At 40.7% G+C, this 18706-nt stretch overlaps 1 protein-coding gene across 4 annotated transcripts in view; it reads left to right on the top strand.

The window, feature by feature from the left end:
- The first annotated feature begins 4940 nt into the window (after positions 1–4940).
- Positions 4941–18706, top strand: part of ANO10 (anoctamin 10) — a 125917-nt gene continuing 112151 nt past the window's right edge. Inside the window, exons 1-6 of one of the 4 annotated variants that reach the window (XM_065832817.2) lie at positions 4941–5103; positions 8078–8230; positions 9318–9500; positions 11577–11711; positions 13365–13484; positions 17386–17955. In XM_065832817.2, coding sequence (XP_065688889.1) covers positions 5085–5103; positions 8078–8230; positions 9318–9500; positions 11577–11711; positions 13365–13484; positions 17386–17955 — 1180 coding nt within the window. In that variant the 5' untranslated portion in view covers positions 4941–5084. Of the gene's footprint in view, positions 5104–5215; positions 5880–5943; positions 5969–8077; positions 8231–9317; positions 9501–11576; positions 11712–13364; positions 13485–17385; positions 17956–18706 lie in introns of those variants that run through there. The other 3 variants (XM_065832814.2, XM_065832815.2, XM_065832816.2) reach the window with 3 other exon arrangements.

Raw genomic sequence — 18706 nt, 5'->3', positions numbered from 1 at the left:
TCTGGTGTAGTTTGGAAGGGCTGATAGTGTTCCTGCTCTCTAATTTTGGTTTGCCTTAAAGCCTCATGCTGCAGTTGTCCAGCAGCTAAACAGCAGCTGAATTCAGGCATAAGGGGTGAAAGACAAGTGAAATAATTAACTTCTTCAGGCCTCCTACAGCCATTCCCATTCATAATTCAGAGCCCTCTGAGCAGGACTGTAAGGGCATTTATCACGTCCTTATCTCAGTGAATGTTGCTTTGAAGGTAGTGGCTGGAATGCTAAATTCCTAAACTTGCCTCTACCAAACCTTCGTTAAGCTTTTTCTGCTATGATCATAATTTAGCAGGCTAGCTAGAAGTTAGCATAATATTCCATCACTCCTGAAATCTGGGCAGAGGTATTATTAAAACAGCTCTTTGAAAAACACAATCTACTGAAAGGCTGCATCAGATGCTGCAGTCAGGGAGCTCTGAGAGGCACAGCCCCAGTCACAGCATCATGGCTACTGATGAATCCAGTCTCTGCACATTTTGTTAGAACATGTAAAATTCTGCTATCTAATAACTCATAGCAATTAACTGACTGTGCAGTACTGTTGCTAGCCATGGACTAACAAATAAACCAAGCATGTTCTGCCCAGGTTGAATGAACTTTGAATCATAGAATTGTTTAGGTTGCAAAAGACCTTTAAGATCAAGTCCAACTGTTACCTACCACTGCCAAGTCCAAAACCAAACCATGTCCCTAAGTGCCACATCTGCATATCTTTTAAATACCTCCAGGGATGGTCACTCAACCACTTCCCTGGGTAACCTGTTCCAAAGCCTGTGTCGAGGGTTTTGATTGCAGGGTGACAATAAAACCGTGGCAGATGTATTGTTAACCCCCTCTTCCCCCCCTTCCCACTAAGGCGATTGGGAGGAAAAGAAGAACAGAGAGAAGAGAGTTGGAAAAATTAAAAATGTTTTACTAATGCTACTAATAAGAATAAAGAAAATAATACAAAATATACAAAACCAATCTTGAAAGTCCCAGCAGCTGCAGAGCTGGCACCTGAAATCCTGGATTGGACTCCGCAGCCAACCGGGGCTGGATTCAGTCTCTCACTAGGCCTCAGTTCGCAGGGATGACCAGCAAGGTCCTCTCCTAATGTCGGCCATAAGCAAAAGGAAAAGAAGGAAAGGTCCTGCTGGACACACTATTTCTGATACAAGCCAGGATGCTGTTGGCCTTGATGACTTTTAATTCACTTTCCTTCAATTCATGTATAATTGATGATTAATGTCTTATGCAGGTGTTTTACCTTTTACCTGCTCCTTCTGGATAATAATTTGAGAGTGGTTTCTCTCACCTCTTCTGGGCTTAGGCAGGCTGACCCTCTTCTTTTTATGCTGTTTCTGTTTTGTTTGACAGGGCAGGGTTTTCTGCTTTTTAATGGCCTAATTTGAAAATAGATACCTGAGATAAAACTAGATGTTTCTAATCAGCTAGACACAGTGTGAAATGGAAGAGATGTGTCTTTCTTGTTCCTTACAGATTAAAACTGATCAGCTTCATTGCTTAGTATTTATGAATCAAAGCTTCCACATTTTGACCCCAAAAATGCTTGGACTGCCTGAACACCCTTATGTGAAAATTCCTGGCAGGATGTAAAAATTATGCCAGACATGACTCAAAAATAATTTCCCCTCCATTTGCAGGAATGTAAAAACATTTTAGTAATGTTTATTACACTGTTGGAAAGATCGTCTATAATCTTGCATAATCTGATCAAAACCAGAATTGAAGATTGGTAAAATATCACTTCACATATCTTACTCTGACAAATATATCAACTTAAATTTAATTACAAACATTTTAATGTAATTAATATGTTAGCTGTAAACTTTAGGTTCCCCATAATCATCTTTACCCTCCAACCAGTAAGTCATCAGCTTGTGAATGAGAAGAATATTTTACTGTTAATTGCTCCTTAATTTTACGATAACACAATCCTCCAATATGCCTCAAAACCTAGGTAAAGGTAAATCTTAAGAAAATGATTACTATTATGTGTGACTTCAGATAAGATCCAATATTAATCTCATTTATGTGACTATATAATGTAAGTTGTCATACATCTGTATGTCTGTGTGCATTTGAATTAATAATGTTTGGTGTATGAAAAGGTGCTTACCTTGTGCCAGCTCTTCACCTTATATCGCCTTTCCCTGAGTTTCTTTAAATCACTAAAATAGAACAAAACAAAACCAGCCAAAACAGGGTAGTTTTCTGTGGAGCTGGTAATCTGAATGGTCTCAGAGAAGGATCCTCGTCAGTGCCAGAGCTGGTGCAAGCCTGGGGCAGAGCCCTAGAGCTCACAATGAGGGCACAAGGAGAGGGAAATGGTAATGGTTGGCTGGGAGTTGGATCTCACACTTTTAGTAGCAGTGAGATGCTGGATGGGCTCAGCTAGCCATTGAACTATACCCAAAATGTGAGCTGAGTTTCAAACAGGTGTAAAAGAGAATGTCACTTCACAGCAGGTTAGTGTCTTGTTAATTTAGTTAAGTACTGTAGTAGTCATTAGTCCAGGGAGAAGAGGGTTAACCACAGAATAAAAAAATCTTCTGCTCTTGAAATTTTGACAGATTACTTTTTTGTCTCTCTCTCTCCTTTTTTTTTTTTTTCAATTTTATTTTTTTTTTCTTTTCCCTGCTTTACTACAGTTCATTTCTTATGCTCTGGGTGCAGTCTGCATTGTGACTGACAGAGGCAGACCATGAAAATGTTTATAATTGGCTAACAGAACTACAAGACTGGACTACAGTCACAAATGCATACAAGCTCAGGATTTATATTTAGCTACAATGATAGTGCAGTTTGCAATTTAGGGTGGGCATACCTGATCCATCTTTAAATTAGCTAATCATCTTAATGGAAAATTTCTAGTCACTATAACACTGTTTGGCACAAGCTACTTACTCTTTGCCGTCATAGTGAGACTGTTTCCACTGCGCCAGCAGTGTATCTGTATGCAGATCTCTTTGTAGACACATCCACCATCTACTTATGAATCCTATTTTTCTTTTGTGAACATGGGATTATGTGCTAACCTTTATTCATGGCTAGCAAAATGCAAACCTTTTAGAAAGAAATTGAGAGTGTAAGAGTTAAGAATTCATTGCATAGCAAAAATGTGACACCTAGTGGATGGAATACATTGAGGAAATGTGACAGTTGCATCAAGGAATATTGACATTAAATGACCCTATGTAGTAGAGGAATGAATTTGATACTGGAACAGACGTTGATCTTGAACGACTCTTTGCATGAGGCCGAAGTAGTTGGATAATGGCAAGTCCCCACTGAAAGCTCAGAAGGTGTCAGAGATTGTTTTAAAAGGATTTTTTGTAAACCACAAGCAGAATCAAGGTGTCAGGCCAAGAAAGCAGAAGGCTCCTAAAAGACAGAGACCACAGCCAGTGAAGACATTGTGGATACTCACAAGATGAATCATAACTGGAGACTTCCAACATGCGTAAGAATAAAGCCTGTCTGAAAACTCTTTTTGTTAAGCCCATGTCTGTTATTGCTGTGTTATCTCTTCAGGATCTGAGAGTTTTCACAGTCAGAGATATTCAGAGGGGAATAACTATATGGTTAGGCCACTGGGAACTGGACAAGACTGAGACACAGTTTAAGAAGTCTGACTAATACATTCTGCCCAAACTAGCTGGTACAGACTGTCTGCAACTCTCCACTGCGGTCTGTAGTACCTGAATTTCAAGTACTCGCATTTCTCCATTTTTTTGGGTGCCCTAGTCCCTCACTGCTTTATTGGCTACAAAAGAAAAACTCATCACAGAAACCCATCTTTTATACTGGCTACAGAATACAACCCAAACTTTTCACTGTAAAATCTACAAATCTTAAATCACTGTTTCCAAATATGATGAAGTATGCATGTTGAACTATAGCCAGATGCTAGAGGAAGGATAAGCTTACCCTCTGGCAGCTGTTGTGTTCCGTATAGGGTCTTTACATTGGCTCCAAAAAAACTCTTAAGGCTGAGGGGCTCTTTCCTGTGATCAGTCCCCAGTTCCAGTGGATAACCCGAAATGAAGTTGCCTTGGGTCCAACTGGTTTGCGTGAGTCCCAGTTGGTAAGCCATTATGAATCTACTCTTAATAGCTCAGAGCCATTTGCTGTTGGGCAATGTGCAGCATGCTTACTTGGCAGAAACCACAAGCAAAAACGTTCTGCAACTCCCAGCCGGTGCCTCTGAAACTGTGAGGGGCAGTTTCTGTAATCATTTTGGATCTGTATGCACTGTTCACATCTGTAGGTTCAACTAATGGGTAAGAAATACTGAAGGCCCTAATATTGTCCAACACAAAAAATATTTGGAGAACCTAGTTTAAAATAAAAAAGTTCCACGAGCCCAGCGTGGCCATCCCCATTCTGCAGTCACGTTTTGCTCTTCTTGGCTACAAATGGATGTGTGCAAATATAAGCGCTACAAAAATCTTGGCATCAAAGTGCAAAAAAGTCCTCTTTTACATGTAGAAGGTGATGCTCAGACATTAACCCAGCTGAAGTGTGGGGCTTTTAGGTCAAGCTCCAGAAGGAGATTTGGCCTGACAGGAACAAGGGAAACATGCAATAAAAAAAGGATGAAGCAAGAGCTCGCGGTCCACAACAGTGTAGATAAAACACTGTAATAAAATAATTTTGAAAGCATTATGACACAAGGGACAGAGACAAGCCGATGGACTGAGCCGCAGACACACTCCGCCAACCTCCTCCGCCGGGATCCCCGCCAACGCTCGAAGCCCCGCCTCCGCCGTCTCGCGCTTGCCCAGCTAGCACGTGAACGGGGTGAGGCAGCACCACCCTCGGCCAATGGGAGGAAGTGAGCAGCCGGGGGGCGTGACCACGAGCTGAAGGGCGTGGCCATAAGGCGGAGGGCGTGCCCACGAGGCGGAGGGGCGTGGCTAGCGGCAGCCGCGGGGCGGTGGCACGTTGGGTCAACCCGGCGCGCCTCCTGCCCGCGCCGGGCTGCCTGCGGCCGCGGCCCGCCTCCTGCCCTGCCCTGCCCTGCCCTGCCCTGCCCTGCGGATATGGAGCCGGCAGCCGGCGGTGAGTGGGGGAGTGGGTGGGCGTCACCCAAGGGGAAGGGGCTCTCGCCGTTAGGGGAGGAGCCACCCCTCTGCCCGCCCACCCCGGCGTTCCCCGCTGTGGCGCGCAGCCGGCGCCCAGCCACCCCTCACCGCACCGGCACGCTCACCAGTATAGGGAAGGTGGTGGGCCCGGAGGCTCGGGGCCGGGCTTGGAACCGACTCAGCTGCGGGAGCTGGCCTGTTCCCGGCGCGGTGCCCGCCGCAGCAATGGGCACCCTCCCCCCCCCCGCCGGCGTGGAGCGGCGCTCGGGCTCGTGCCCGCCTCGTGCGCCCCGCGCCGCGGGCTCGTGCCCGCCTCGTGCGGCCGCGGTGCGTTCTGAGGCGGCGGCGGCGGAGCGCGGCCTGGCCTGAGGGAGCCGGTCACCGCGGGGGGGGCGTCCGGGATTCTGGGCGTCCCGCTCGGCCTGTTGCTGTAAAAGGAGAGCAAGGGGCAGGCTGGCAGCAGGCGTTACGAGTCGCCTCAAAGCGGTCACGGCGAGGGGCGCTGCCGCTCTCGGCTGGCCGGGGACGCCGGGCTGCGTGGCACCCGGGCAGCTTGTCTGCCGCAGCTCTGCACCGCTACCGTGCCTCTCGGAAAGGGGCCGCAGCTCCATCCGCTCTGAGGGGTGCGCGGGCTCGGAGGCTGCCCTGGGCAGCCACCCAGCGGCTTCCTGACTGGGCAGCGGATTGTAGAGGCCAGAATTCCTTTTGTCTCTGTTCCCTATGCTTACGGATGTGTCGTGACACTGTGCAGAGGTATGAAAGAAGAGGCCAAGGTGCATCCCACTGGGTCCGTGACAGGCATTGAACTGGCTACTCTGTGGTGTAGGAAGTCACAAGCGCAGGTTGGAAGACTGGTTAAGCCCTGTTCTAGTTTTCAGTAGTAATAAGCCTAAAAATAACGAATCTTAGTCACCATGCCAAGCACAGTGATTCCGAATAAATTACAGGAGTCAAGTTTACTGAGTAGCGTGCTGTTTATACAAAGGCTGTTTTTAAAAGATAACTGGTCTCTAAGGTGATAGAGTTAACTCACAATAACTATCTAGTGCTCTTCGTTCTTTAAATTCCATTGAAGTTCCAATGTGCACAATGTTGACAGGTGTTATATATATATTTTTTTTTTAAATAAAACCTGTGGAAAGGGATGCAATAAGGTGGAGTGACTTGTCAAGATGGTGCAGTCAGTTGACAATCACAGTTACAGTACCTAATTGCAGATTATGTTTTCCTTTGTCTGACTCAGTCTGCTTGCGCAGATTTGCGTCTCAAATGACTTTAAATACTTTTAAAGTCATGCATACTTGGATTCAGAGCTATAGATCTCAACGCTGCAAAATTGTGTGCATGTGAACTGGCAAGTAAAATTAATGCAGGCTGCACTGAAATTTGGCTTGAAAGGGTTTTTTTGCCAGTCAAAAGCAAATAGACTTGTTTTTTATTATATGCATGTGTTTACAGTATCATGGTATTTTGTAGCATAATTTATGTGAAATACTAGAGATTGTGATTTTTCTGTGCATCACACAAGCATAACTGTCATAAAAGCTGAGCTGCATCCTGAGAGCAACTTAGAAATTAAGTCATTTCAGTCTTTGAACAGGAAGGGGAAAACACTTGAAGACAGTTGGTAAAATCCTTTCTTTGGTGAAGTTATTAGCAGAAAACAAACAAACAACAACCTCAAACCTTCCTCTCAGTTTTAAATTCAGTAAATTCAGCCTGTGGTAGGTTTTTGGTTTGGTTTATATATATATATATATATATACACCCATATATATATATATATATATATATGTATTTTAACTGAGTAGGTTAGATACCTGATTTATCTTTTTATATCAACACCTCTTAAGTTGCTTTATAAAGCATGTTATAATGATCCCTGTGGAATTACTTATGTAAAAGATGAAGGCACAAAATCAGCAAGACTTAAGAGGAGTGGCTGAAGGAACTGGGGCTGTTTAACCTGGAGGAGGCTGAAGGTAGGCTTTATCACTCTGTGCAACTACATGGAGAGTGTTGGTCTCCTGAGTAACAAACGATAGGACGAGAGGAAATTACCTCAAGTTGCACCAGAGGAGGTTTAGATTGGATATTAGGAAAAGCTTATTTGCAGAAGGGGTTGTCAGGCATTGGGACAGGCTGCCCAGGGAAGTGGTAGAGTCACCATCCCTGGAGGTGTTTAATAGATGTGTAGGTGTGGTGCTTAGGGACAGGGTTTAGTGATGGACTTGGCAGTGTTAGTTTAACAGTTGGACTCAATGATCTTTTTTCCAACATAGATGATTCTATCAAGGTTCACTTAAATCGTTTGGATTATTTACATATGAAGCTATGTTGATGCTCAAGACTTTGCAGCTGGACTTTGCACAGAACACTTGGTCTTTCAACAGATCATTTAAGTGCTTTGTACATAATTTGCCTATCTATATGATAGGTGTCCTGCTGATGTATCCAAGGTGGTATAAGTTTCCTCGGTATGATTGAAGGTTCACAAGATTAACTGAGAAGGTTCCTCCATAAATGTATAATGTGCACACTCTTAACTGGAAAAGCTTATTGGTTTTAGATTATCTGTTTGACTAATATTCTCCTCTGCTAATATTTTCATTTGCTGACAAATAACACTATAGGAAGTTGCAAGCTGTTGTTCGATGATAATTTCTTCTTATTACTTTGTTTTAATTTATTGATTTACTTTCTTATCACTACTACTATGCTATACATAGCAACAACAATTTTCTTACTTAGAGAGCAGGACATAAATGCCACCAAAGACTGGTAGCAACTTACAAAGTGACAAGTGGAGAGGTTACTCAAACTGCGCTTTTCAATGGGCACCTGCCACTTTGCTAAACACAGACATATGTAACTCACTGTAGTAAAGTTTTGTGGTTTTTTTGATTGATACCAGATTTTTTTTAACATTTTTGATTTGGTTTTGTGCTTAGCAAGCTCTCTAAAGATGTCAGAAAGCTGGTCTTTCTTGGATACTGTTGAGCCTAACTTCAGGCCTCTGGTAGTAATTGAGCTTGCAAAAGGCACCAAAGAGGAAACCAGAGAATGGTTCACCAGACGAATTGTGGACAAAAAAGCAAACGGAGGTGAGTACAGTATGACCTTCTATAACACTTTGAAATTGAATTTACTGTCATAAAAGTATGACGATATACAGAAAATGAATTTTTCAGGATATTTGTGGTTTAACTGTTGTTTAGCCAGTCTGGCTCTGTTTCACATTTTCAAAGGTTCTTAATTTTCTGTAAGTGTAGAGCTCCTTGCTAGTGTCATGAAAATGTAATAACTGAACCCTGTTAACCCAGTTATTAATGAAAATATTGGTTTAAAGTCACATAAGTGTTGAACTCTAGAATCCTTCATATATTGTGGTGACACCCTGATAACCTGTCTGTCAACAGTTTTGATATCAGTTTTTACATTAATTGTCCAAAACATGTTTCTCTTGTTGCTTATGAAAAAGTTGTAAGCCTTGCCAAAGTGAAGATGCATCACATCTCCTATCCTATGCACAAGACTTGTACCATGTTGTAGAACAAAGTGAAGTTAGCAGGAAGCAATTTAATCTTGATAAATTCATGTTGGATTTTGATGATCTTTTTGCTAGCTTGTAGGTTCTTTCGAATACAATATTTCATTACTTGTTTCAATATACTTCCAGGAATTGAATTTAGGCTAACAGATTTGTAATTCCATAGACTTTTTAGGAAGGCATTATTTATGACTGTTTTGGCTTATGTCTTGTGATCAGTAATATTTCAGTGGTGTTTGGCTTTGTGACTACAAACTTGCTTTTAAACCTCTGTTAGAGGAGTCAAGGATATGTCTGCTTCAAAAGTCTAGTCTCCTTAAAACAAGTGGTACTGTTTGCAGAAGCACTGGTTGCTTGTGTGATGTGAATGTGGCTGCAGTAGATCCAGATTGTCCACATTGTTCTGGTTCAGTGTCTGTGAGCAGTTCCACAGGAGCAGGGCTAAATCAGGGGTGACCCAGCAAGATTCTGAACACCACATGTCGGATGCTGTTGAAGCCTTAATTCTTCGTACCCTTAAAAAGACGCAGCTTCAGTGCTCCTGATAACTAGGTCCAGTATTATGGATGCTAAATACTAAGTTCTTGAGACATAATTTTTATATTTTTTTCTTCCTTATTTTGCGTTTTTGTAATTTAAAGGTGCACAACTGCTGGTTAAACCATTGGGCACAGAAAATGGAGAAGAAAATATTTATCTAGTTGGAGCTTCCCACTTAAGGCTGTTGCTGGGAGCTGAAACTGTGGGTTTGGTGAAGGAATGTAATGATAACTCAATGAGAACTTTTACATACAGCAGCAGAAAAACTTTCAAAGGCTTTGCAGGTAAGCAATTTTAGGGCTCTTTGTCATTGCAAAGCTGTGGCTAAAGATAATAACGAATTACAACATTCAATCTTTCACAGTCTTTCTATTCCTTGGAATGGTAACAGTGAACAGAAATAGGAAAAACAAGCCATGAAAAAATACCCATTTTTACCTATGGAAATTCAGATCATATTTTTTTTTTTTCCCACAAGTCTTTCACTTTTTGCTTCTGTTTTACTTTATATTTTTGTATGCTCCAAATAGACTCTTATCTGTGTGAAAGATTTTTGTTGAAAATACAAGAAAAAATAGTTTATAAGCATGAGTGCAGGATTAACAATCAATGTTATGAATCAACATACCAATTTAATTTCTTATTAACATCTGTGAGCCAGTTTAGAGGCTTATTGTCTTATAATTATCTGGAGAAAATAGAAATATTTTGGTCTATTATATTTACACATCAAACATAATTAAATCAATAAATAACACTGCAGAGCCCATTCAATGGAATTTGGGTGTGATTAGTGAAATTAGAGGAATTACATTTCCTCTTTTATTTTGAGGAGATTCCAACAAGGTAACGTTTTCTTTTGATTATACTACCTGTAAAGGTATTTAATCTTGATAAATTCATGTTGGATTTTAATTATCTTTTTGCTAGCTTGTGGGCTCTTTCAAATACAATATTTCAAATACAATATTTCAATATTTCAAGGTAACATTTTCTTTTGAATATACTACCGGTAAGGTATTTAACCTCCTAACAGTTGCAGGACTCATTTTGTTCTCTAGGTAAATATACAAGTTCCAGCTTAGTCTTGCTAATACTTCTCATGTACCTGTTTCGGTGATGCCTTTCACTACATTTTTCAGTATAAAGATTCTTGGGTCTGTCTGAAACAATAATAAAATTATGTTGTTTCTTTGATGCCAGTTTGTTCAGCACTGCTCATACGTGCAATAACTGTTGCAGAGTCTTCTTTTGTGACTCAGTTTCTGTGAAATTAGGAGGCCTTAAGAACTGTCAGTTGCAAAGGTGCCATTTCTGTTTCTTTCATGCTTTTACATTTTTAATGCTACTCTGACTGTAATTTCTAACAGATTCCCTAGTAGCAGCTGGAACTCCAGCTACTGTAAATCTCAAAGATAGTTTTTGCTATATCTGCTGCTCTTTTTTTTTCCCTTTTTAAAAGACTAATATCATCTGATCAGAGGATAAAATAGTTGACCATGCATAGATGAGGTGAAAAATGTATCATCTATGAAAGAAACGCTTCAGCCTTTGTTGTCTTACTAATATTTCTAGTTCCTCAATTTAATTGCTACTATATTCTAATTCTTTGTGTTAGAGATTTGTTGCTGTTTTATCTTCTTAGTGTAATTAGGGCTGTCACTATAGTGTCTTATTCATAAGGGGAAAAAATAATCAATTGTTTTTTGTCTGAAGGAAACCAGGCTCTGTTTCTTTAATGATAAATCGATGGGGTTGACTATAGGTTTGTTGTTCTAGCTCTTCAAAATTTGGGATTTTTGGATTGTTTTACCTTCTATATTTTCATCAGAACTAATTGTCTGAAATGGCTTATCATTATCTTCTATGGGCAATAAAGAGCAAGATACTGTGATATTTGATGCAAAATGCTTACTGAAAAAGAGTTTTGTCCTGACATCACACTGTTTTTCATTATGAAAATACTTCAGGAACTGTTTGGTGGAAAGGGGTACGGAGATTCTGAGATTGACAAATGGTGGATGCCTAAGCAAGAGTCTTAGGACAGGAGTATGTAGTACTTGCTGGTAGGCTATCCCAGCCTCCAGCAATTAGTACTTCGGGAGTGTCTTGGTGTTGTGAGTGATTTGTTCGCTTAGTTCACCTGGGTAGTAAAAAAATGCAGTGGCCAACATGTGCCAGTTAGAGAAAACTTCCCAGTATGTTTATTTTTAAAAGTAGAGTTTTTGCTAATGTATATTGGTTGCCAGTAATTGTCACCTTTTTTTTTTTTCCTGATTCTAATAAATTTTGATAGTTATTTGCTGCCAAGGTTGTCTTCCTATGCTGCACAATTTCATGCTAATTTCTTTTTGATTTAGATGACAATCACAATTTCCTTACAATCGCAGAATGTCAATATATCATCAAACATGAACTCGAAAATTTGAGAGCTAAAGACGAAAAAATGATCCCTGGATATCCTCAGGCAAAACTGTATCCAGGAAAATCAATTGGTAAGCAATGTAATTTGTTGCCTGTAACTTCACTGTGTTGATGTGTTCATGGTGAAATAAAATTAATTTTCCTGCAGGAGAGATAAATCCTTCAGACATAAAAGCTCCCCACTAGTTTTAATCAACTTTGTTTTCTCACCGCTCCACAGTCATAGGACAAGAGGAAATGGGCGCATGGTGCAACAAGAGAAATTCTGAGTAGATATCGAGAAAATGTTTTTCACAATGAGGGTGATCAAACAATGGAAGAGTGTTTTAGAGAAACTGTGATAGCTGAGGGACTGGGAGACTTCTAGATCTTCACTAGACAAGGTCCTGAGCAGCATCATTTAAGCTGGACTGAATTTGAGTGGAAAGTTGGACCAGATGACTTACAGAGGGCATTTCATCCTCTGTCTTTCTGTGAGGCTGAGACTCTGGCCTTATGCTGTATTCAGTTGAATAATTTTCATGTATATTGATGTAATCCATTATTTTTGTAATTAGTACCGTAATATTTATTTTTTAAAAATTATGTAATTATGTACTTGGATTGTCTCTGTGTAGAAATACTGGAATGAGTAACAGTGTTCCAGAGCTATAAATTTCACAGTATGAAGGAAGCTTTATTTCATTAATTTGATTTCATTTATCTTCCTCATTGCTTCAAGAGCTCTTCCTTTTCATGGGAGGGAGAAAGAAGCAATGAGAGCTAATGCTATTTTTATGGTAGCTGGAACTAGTTCATTGGCAGAGGTGCTGCAGTTTCTTAGAATTTATTGTCATGTTTATATGTCCTTTTAATAACAGTGTCTTTATTCATTCCTGTTGGTCATCAATGAAAGAGATCCGTGCGTATCAGTGGTTCAAGAAATGTAAATAAATATAGATGCTGGCTGAGTTTATATTGGTAGCTTTTTTATATAGCTAAGTATTCTTCTAGTTATGTCAAGCAGATGCCGATGGGAAATGGTAGAAAAACTATCACATAACTTCCAGTCCTTCCCCTCTTCTGTTTTTGAATTTATTATCTTTTAAAATATTTATATGGTTGTAACTTCCAGAGCAGTTTTACTGTTTATGCACACAAGTACTATTGCTTTCCATAAAAAAGTTAAATACAAATTGTGGAATATTTCATTTGTTTGCAAGGAAGATGTGTTGTAATTTATGAATTAGCGCAAACTGATAATTTAAAAATGTATTTAGTATCTTTCCCATCATTAATTCAACAATGGGTCTTCAATTTAGTGTTTTGTTTTGGTTTTGCTATGTCAGTTTGATTTGTTATGCCTTTTTTTGCTCGTGTGCAAGAGCCAGACCTTTTTCTCACGAAGCTACACATGGCATTTCAGTTCTGACCTGTAACACTTTGTGTCATTCAAGCTACAACTGATTATATTGCAAACCTATGGAACAAAGAGATGTAAAAAACTACTCTTTCTCTTCCAGTGGACAGCACAATCTTTGTAGGAATAGGTAGAACTGCTCTCTATAATGAATAATTTTTAATTAACATGCAGACCATTTATTTGGTTTTAGGGTTTAAATGCTAAATCTATTTCAAGAGAACTTCAGGCTTACTAAATACATAATGTAAAATGTTTGCTTATATCAACTTCACTGTCTGTTGAGGGGATAATAGGTACCTTTTTTAAATTTTCTTCCTTCTAGTGAGAAGATTATTGACCAATGGTATTCTAGTTCAGATTTTCCCACTGCATGATAGAGAAGAGTTGAAAAAGCTCCGTCACAGCTGGTATGGCCGAGTGAAAGTTGGCTATCAACCTTTAGGTACGTGAACACTTACTCCACTAAAAATAAAGTGCAGGGTTTCTTCTGGAGAAGTTTTCTCTTCAGTTTGTGTGAGAAGGGTCCTTCCTAACTTCTGCTCTGACATTTAGCCTCTATAGATGTGAAACTCCTGTGTGGAAGGTAAGTTTTGTATCAAGAAGTCTGTTGTTCCACTGAGAGTTTACCCTCTCACATCCCCAGTTACCGTTTGCAATTCACCTCCTCTAACTTCACTTTTCTACCCGAGTTGATTTGTTAGCCATTGTGAACCAAAGTCCTTGTTTTACCCAGCTTTGCTTTTACTGCTCTTTGAATGAACAGAGTGGCTTAGGCTTTGGCTAAGGAAGCATCCACATTTCCAGACTTGTTGACATGCACAGTTGAGGTCTCTTCACTTACTTGTCTTTGATTCTAAGATGACTGTAGGATAATCTCTTGCTATAATGACTCACAGTACAGTTGTTCTGGAGTGAAGTGCTGGATCTGCAGGCTGGTGTCTCTTGACTTTCTGTCTCGTGGCTTCAGGAGTTTTGTATATAGGCCTTTGGTCATGGTTTCCAAGTTTGACCTGGGGGACAGTTCAAAGGTTCCCCCTCTACTCTGCCCTGGTGAAGCTGCATCTGGAGTACTGGGGCCAGTATTATGCAATATATTCATCAGCGATTTGGACGAGGGAATAGACTGTACTATCAGCATGTTTGCTGATGACACCAAGCTGGGAGGAGTGGCTGACATGCCAGAAAGCTGTGCTGCCACCCAGAGAGACCTGAACAGGCTGGAGAGTTGGGTGGGGAAAAATTTAATGAAATATAACAAGGGCAAGTGTAGAGTATTGCATCTGGGTAGGAACAACCCCAGGTTCCAGTATAAGTTGGGGAATGACCTATTAGAGAACATCGAAGCGGAAAGGGACCCTGGGGGTCCTGGTGGACAGCAGGATGACCATGAGCCAGCACTGTGCCCTTGTGGCCAGGAAGGCCAATGGCATCCTGGGGTGTATTAGAAGGAGGGTGGTTAGTAGGTTGAGAGAGGTTCTCCTTCCCCTCTGCTCTGCCCTGGTGAGACCACATCTGGAATATTGTGTCCGGTTCTGGGCCCCTCAGTTCAAGAAGCACAGGGAACTGCTGGAGAGAGTCCAGCGTAGAGCAATGAAGATGATTAAGGGAGTGGAGCATCTCTCATGTGAGGAAAGGCTGAGGGAGCTGGAGCTCTTTAACTTGGAAAAGAGGAGACTGAGGGGTGACCTTATTAATGTTTACAAATGTTTAAAGAGTGAGTGTTATGAGGATGGAGCCAGGCTCTACTCAGTGACAACCAATGGTAGGACAAGGGGTGATGGGTTCAAACTGGAACACAAGAGGTTCCACTTAAATTTGAGAAGAAACTTCTTCTCAGTGAGGGTGACAGAGCACTGGAACAGGCAATCTTTTGAGGTCCCTTCCAATCCCTAACATTCTGTGATTCTGTGACATTGTGTCGAGTTCTGGGCTCGCCAGTTTCAGAAGAATGGGGAATTACTGCAGGGAGGCCAGCAGTGGGCTATGAAGATGATGAGGGGCCTAGAGCACCTTTCTTATGAAGAGAGACTGAGAGAGCTGGGTCTGTTCAGCCTGGAGAAGGCTGAGAGGGTATCTTATCAGTGTTTATAAATATCTCAAGGGTGGGTGTCAAGAGGATCGGACCAGACTCATTTCAGTGGTGCCTAGTGACAGGATGTGGGGCATCGGGCACAGACTGAAGCACAGGAGATTCCATCTGAGTAAGAGGAGAAACTTCTTTACTTTGATGGTGACAGAGCACTGGAACAGGCTGCCCAGAGAGGTTGTGGAGTCTCCTTCTCTGGAGACATTCAAAACCTGTCTGGACACATTCCTGTGTGATCTGCTCTGGGTGAACATGCTTTAGCAGGTGGGTTGGACTAGATGGTCTGTAGAAGTCCCTTCCAACCCCAACCATTCTGTGATTCTGTGGTTTGCACTGTGGTCATCTAGCACAGTGTCTTGAAATTAGACCACTGCTCTTGTACCAGTTGGTCATGTTTTTCCTCTTTCAGTATTTCCTCTGTAACCTCCTGAAATGGTTCAAGACTTGTGAAATTGGTGACTCAGGCTTTGCAGATTCAGTGTCTGCAGGCTTCCACGTAACAAGTCTGCACATCACAAATTCTCCCTGCCCATCAATAAAGCAGTAATGGACTAAACCAAGACTGCTTTCTCAAACTCTCTTGGCAGGAAAACTCCTCAATGTTTGGAATTCCTAAAGCTATTTTGAGTTATAGGCATGTCAAAAGTGTGTTTACAATGTTTTGTTTTAAATTCATGGTCTGTATGAAGACTGTATGCTGTTGCATGCCAGTGTCACTTGAGTGTGTTTTACACACTGAATAAGCTTAAGACGAATGTAATTTTCGGTCTGACAATTTGGAAAGTTAAGTTCTGGATTCTAAATCTGTAAAATTTACTTAAAAATAAGAAAATAAACATTTGGGAGTTTGCCTGATTATTAATATCTGGGTCTTGCAGTTGCTTGAGTTTCTTTCCTGAGCTACAGGAAGCTGAAGATCTGGCTCGATAATGCCTTACTCCAGTGTATTGTGTTAGGGGTCTTATTGTGTGCTTGTCTTGTTTATGCAGGAGAGGGTTTTTTTGGCTGACTTTGAATACACACAAAATTATAAAGTAAATCCCAGCAACTCTGTTACGTTTATACTCATTTAGGGATGTCTTTCATGTTGTGTGTTTGGAGTGTGAAATGATGCTAATGACCTACACTTGAACTTATTTGTTAATAGATTTTTTAATTGAGAGGAATGTTGGAATACAGATCGGCAGTTGTAAACTTCTGCTGTAGTGTTTTGTAGACCATTGGCTGTAAGAATATTCTAGTATTTGTACATGAGGTTTTGATGTTCTAGGCTGTTACGGAGAGTCCATTTATAGTGTCAGTTCAGGGGTCATGATGTCATGTCTGTTTTGTTAGCTAGTGAATACATAGCAGTGGCATGCAAGCAATCTGATCTTCCAAGCAGACAAAGATAAAACAGGTTTCAGTATTCTAAACCTGGTTTGCTAGGCATTTTTATCTCTCATTGCATTTTGGCTTTTCTAGATTATGTTGAAAAATCTCCTACATTTTTTTGGTTAGTCATAAGATAAGTGAGATCTTGCTTTCCTTGGAGGTAATACATCTGTCATGAAGTATATCCATTAGTAGTGCACCTTGCAAGTCTTTATAACACCTGAGCAGACAAACTTGGTGAGTACGCAAATGTGTATTTCATGTATCAGTTGTCTGCTGAAGGGAATGTCTCAGCCTGCTGTCTGACATGTTTCATATTTAAGATTTCAAATATAGCTTTTCATCTATTCTGTCTATTATTTTAGTTCCTTGAGGGCTGGCAAAATGTAACTATTCCTTTTGGGCCCTGGGCAGGCTGAAACAAATTTGTTTCCCAGGTGTACATATGCCATTGAGAAGCTTTAGAAGTTAGGTGTCACTTGCTGTTGAAGTTGTTTTGTTTTCTATTATGCTATGTTTTCTGTGCTATCCTAGCTATTCATTGATTTCATTTTCAAGAGCACTAGTGTTTTCGTTTGTATGTGTGTTTGCTTTTTTTTTTTTTTTTTAAACTCTGGATATCTGTTGTTGATATGGTAAGAATTGAGATACTTAATTTCCCTGCTATCTGAATGTATGTATATGTTTGTGTGTGCTTATATATAACAAAAACCAATTCAAATAACTTTCTGAGTTTTTGGAACTTTGGAGGAACAACAGAAGAACAGTAATAGTCCTTATGTTATATAGAAAAAAAGTTGGGCCAAGTTATTCGTGTAAAGTCAAGTTTGATATTATACTGACATCTATGTGAAGTGTAGTCTTGATTTATTTTTCTCTGCAGATGAGATACGCTGCTACTTCGGTGAAACCATTGCTCTCTACTTTGGCTTCTTAGAGTACTTCACATTCGCTTTGATTCCAATGGCTGTCATTGGCATTCCTTATTACGTGTTTGCATGGGAAGACTATGACAAATACGTGATGTTTGCTACATTCAATCTGCTCTGGTCCACTGTGATACTGGAAGTTTGGAAGCGGATTTGTGCCATCATGACATATCGTTGGGGGACACTGTTGATGAAACGACAGTTTGAAGAACCAAGACCAGGCTTCCATGGTGTCCTGGGTATCAATCCCATCACTGGGAAGGAGGAACCAGTGTACTCAAGTATTAAGAGACAGATACGGATTTATCTGGTCTCCTTACCATTTGTGTGCCTTTGCCTCTACTTCTCGCTGTATGTGATGATGATTTACTTTGACTTGGAACAGTGGGCTCTGGATTATCATAAAGAAAATGAGTCTACCTTCAGCAGCTTGATGCTGTTTGTACCCAGTATCATATATGCTGTTGTGATTGAGATTATGAACCGTATCTATCGGTATGCTGCTGAATTCTTAACATCATGGGGTAAGAAAGTTTTTTGTTCTTCTTCCTTGAAGTTAGAGTCCCAGATGTATAGAATGTGTTTCTTTGTAGAATACTGTGAGTCCTTGTTCAATGGAATGCAAAAGAAATTTCTTGAAGTAGATTTTTACTGTGGAGTAAAAGAGATGGCCATTTTAACTTCTTATATTTGAGTGTTCTGAGCTTGCGGTTTCATGTTTGGTTTACTTTGGTCTGAGACTAGCATGCCATCAGAAGAGGTGATTCTGCCTCCCTGCCTTTGGTGCAGAAGTCTCCATTACCTGATGTAGCTCTTTGTCTGGCTGAATCCGCCACGGTGCTGGCAAAAGGGACAAGGTTAGGTGATGAGGGTGGGAGCTCAGAGGTGGATGGCAGGAGGCACTGTCCTGGCAGGTTGCACCCACAACCTGGGTTTACTGAGTACATCTTAATCTACTGATACACCTGTGCAGAGGATGGAGGCACTGAGATAATGGAACAAAATCTAAAAATACAAACTAAAAGTTGTATGAGAGTGCTTGTGTATGCAATAGATATAACAAAGGTTGAGATTTCACAACCCTGTCAAAGTATTTTCCTCTGGGCACTCTCAGAAGGGGGGGAATGTTATAATAGATGGCCTTTTTTTCCCTTGTCCATGTGACTTATTTAACAAATTTGGCCCTGTGTTTTGTAACCTATTATAAGGATAGTGAAATGTTAGTGTTTATTTTAAATCTTAGCACTTCTACAAACATGCATAATCACTTTAGAA

The sequence above is a fragment of the Patagioenas fasciata genome, chromosome 2, assembly GCF_037038585.1.
Source record: "Patagioenas fasciata isolate bPatFas1 chromosome 2, bPatFas1.hap1, whole genome shotgun sequence".
Lineage (NCBI taxonomy): Eukaryota > Metazoa > Chordata > Aves > Columbiformes > Columbidae > Patagioenas > Patagioenas fasciata.
This window is presented reverse-complemented; position numbering and strand designations above follow the sequence as displayed.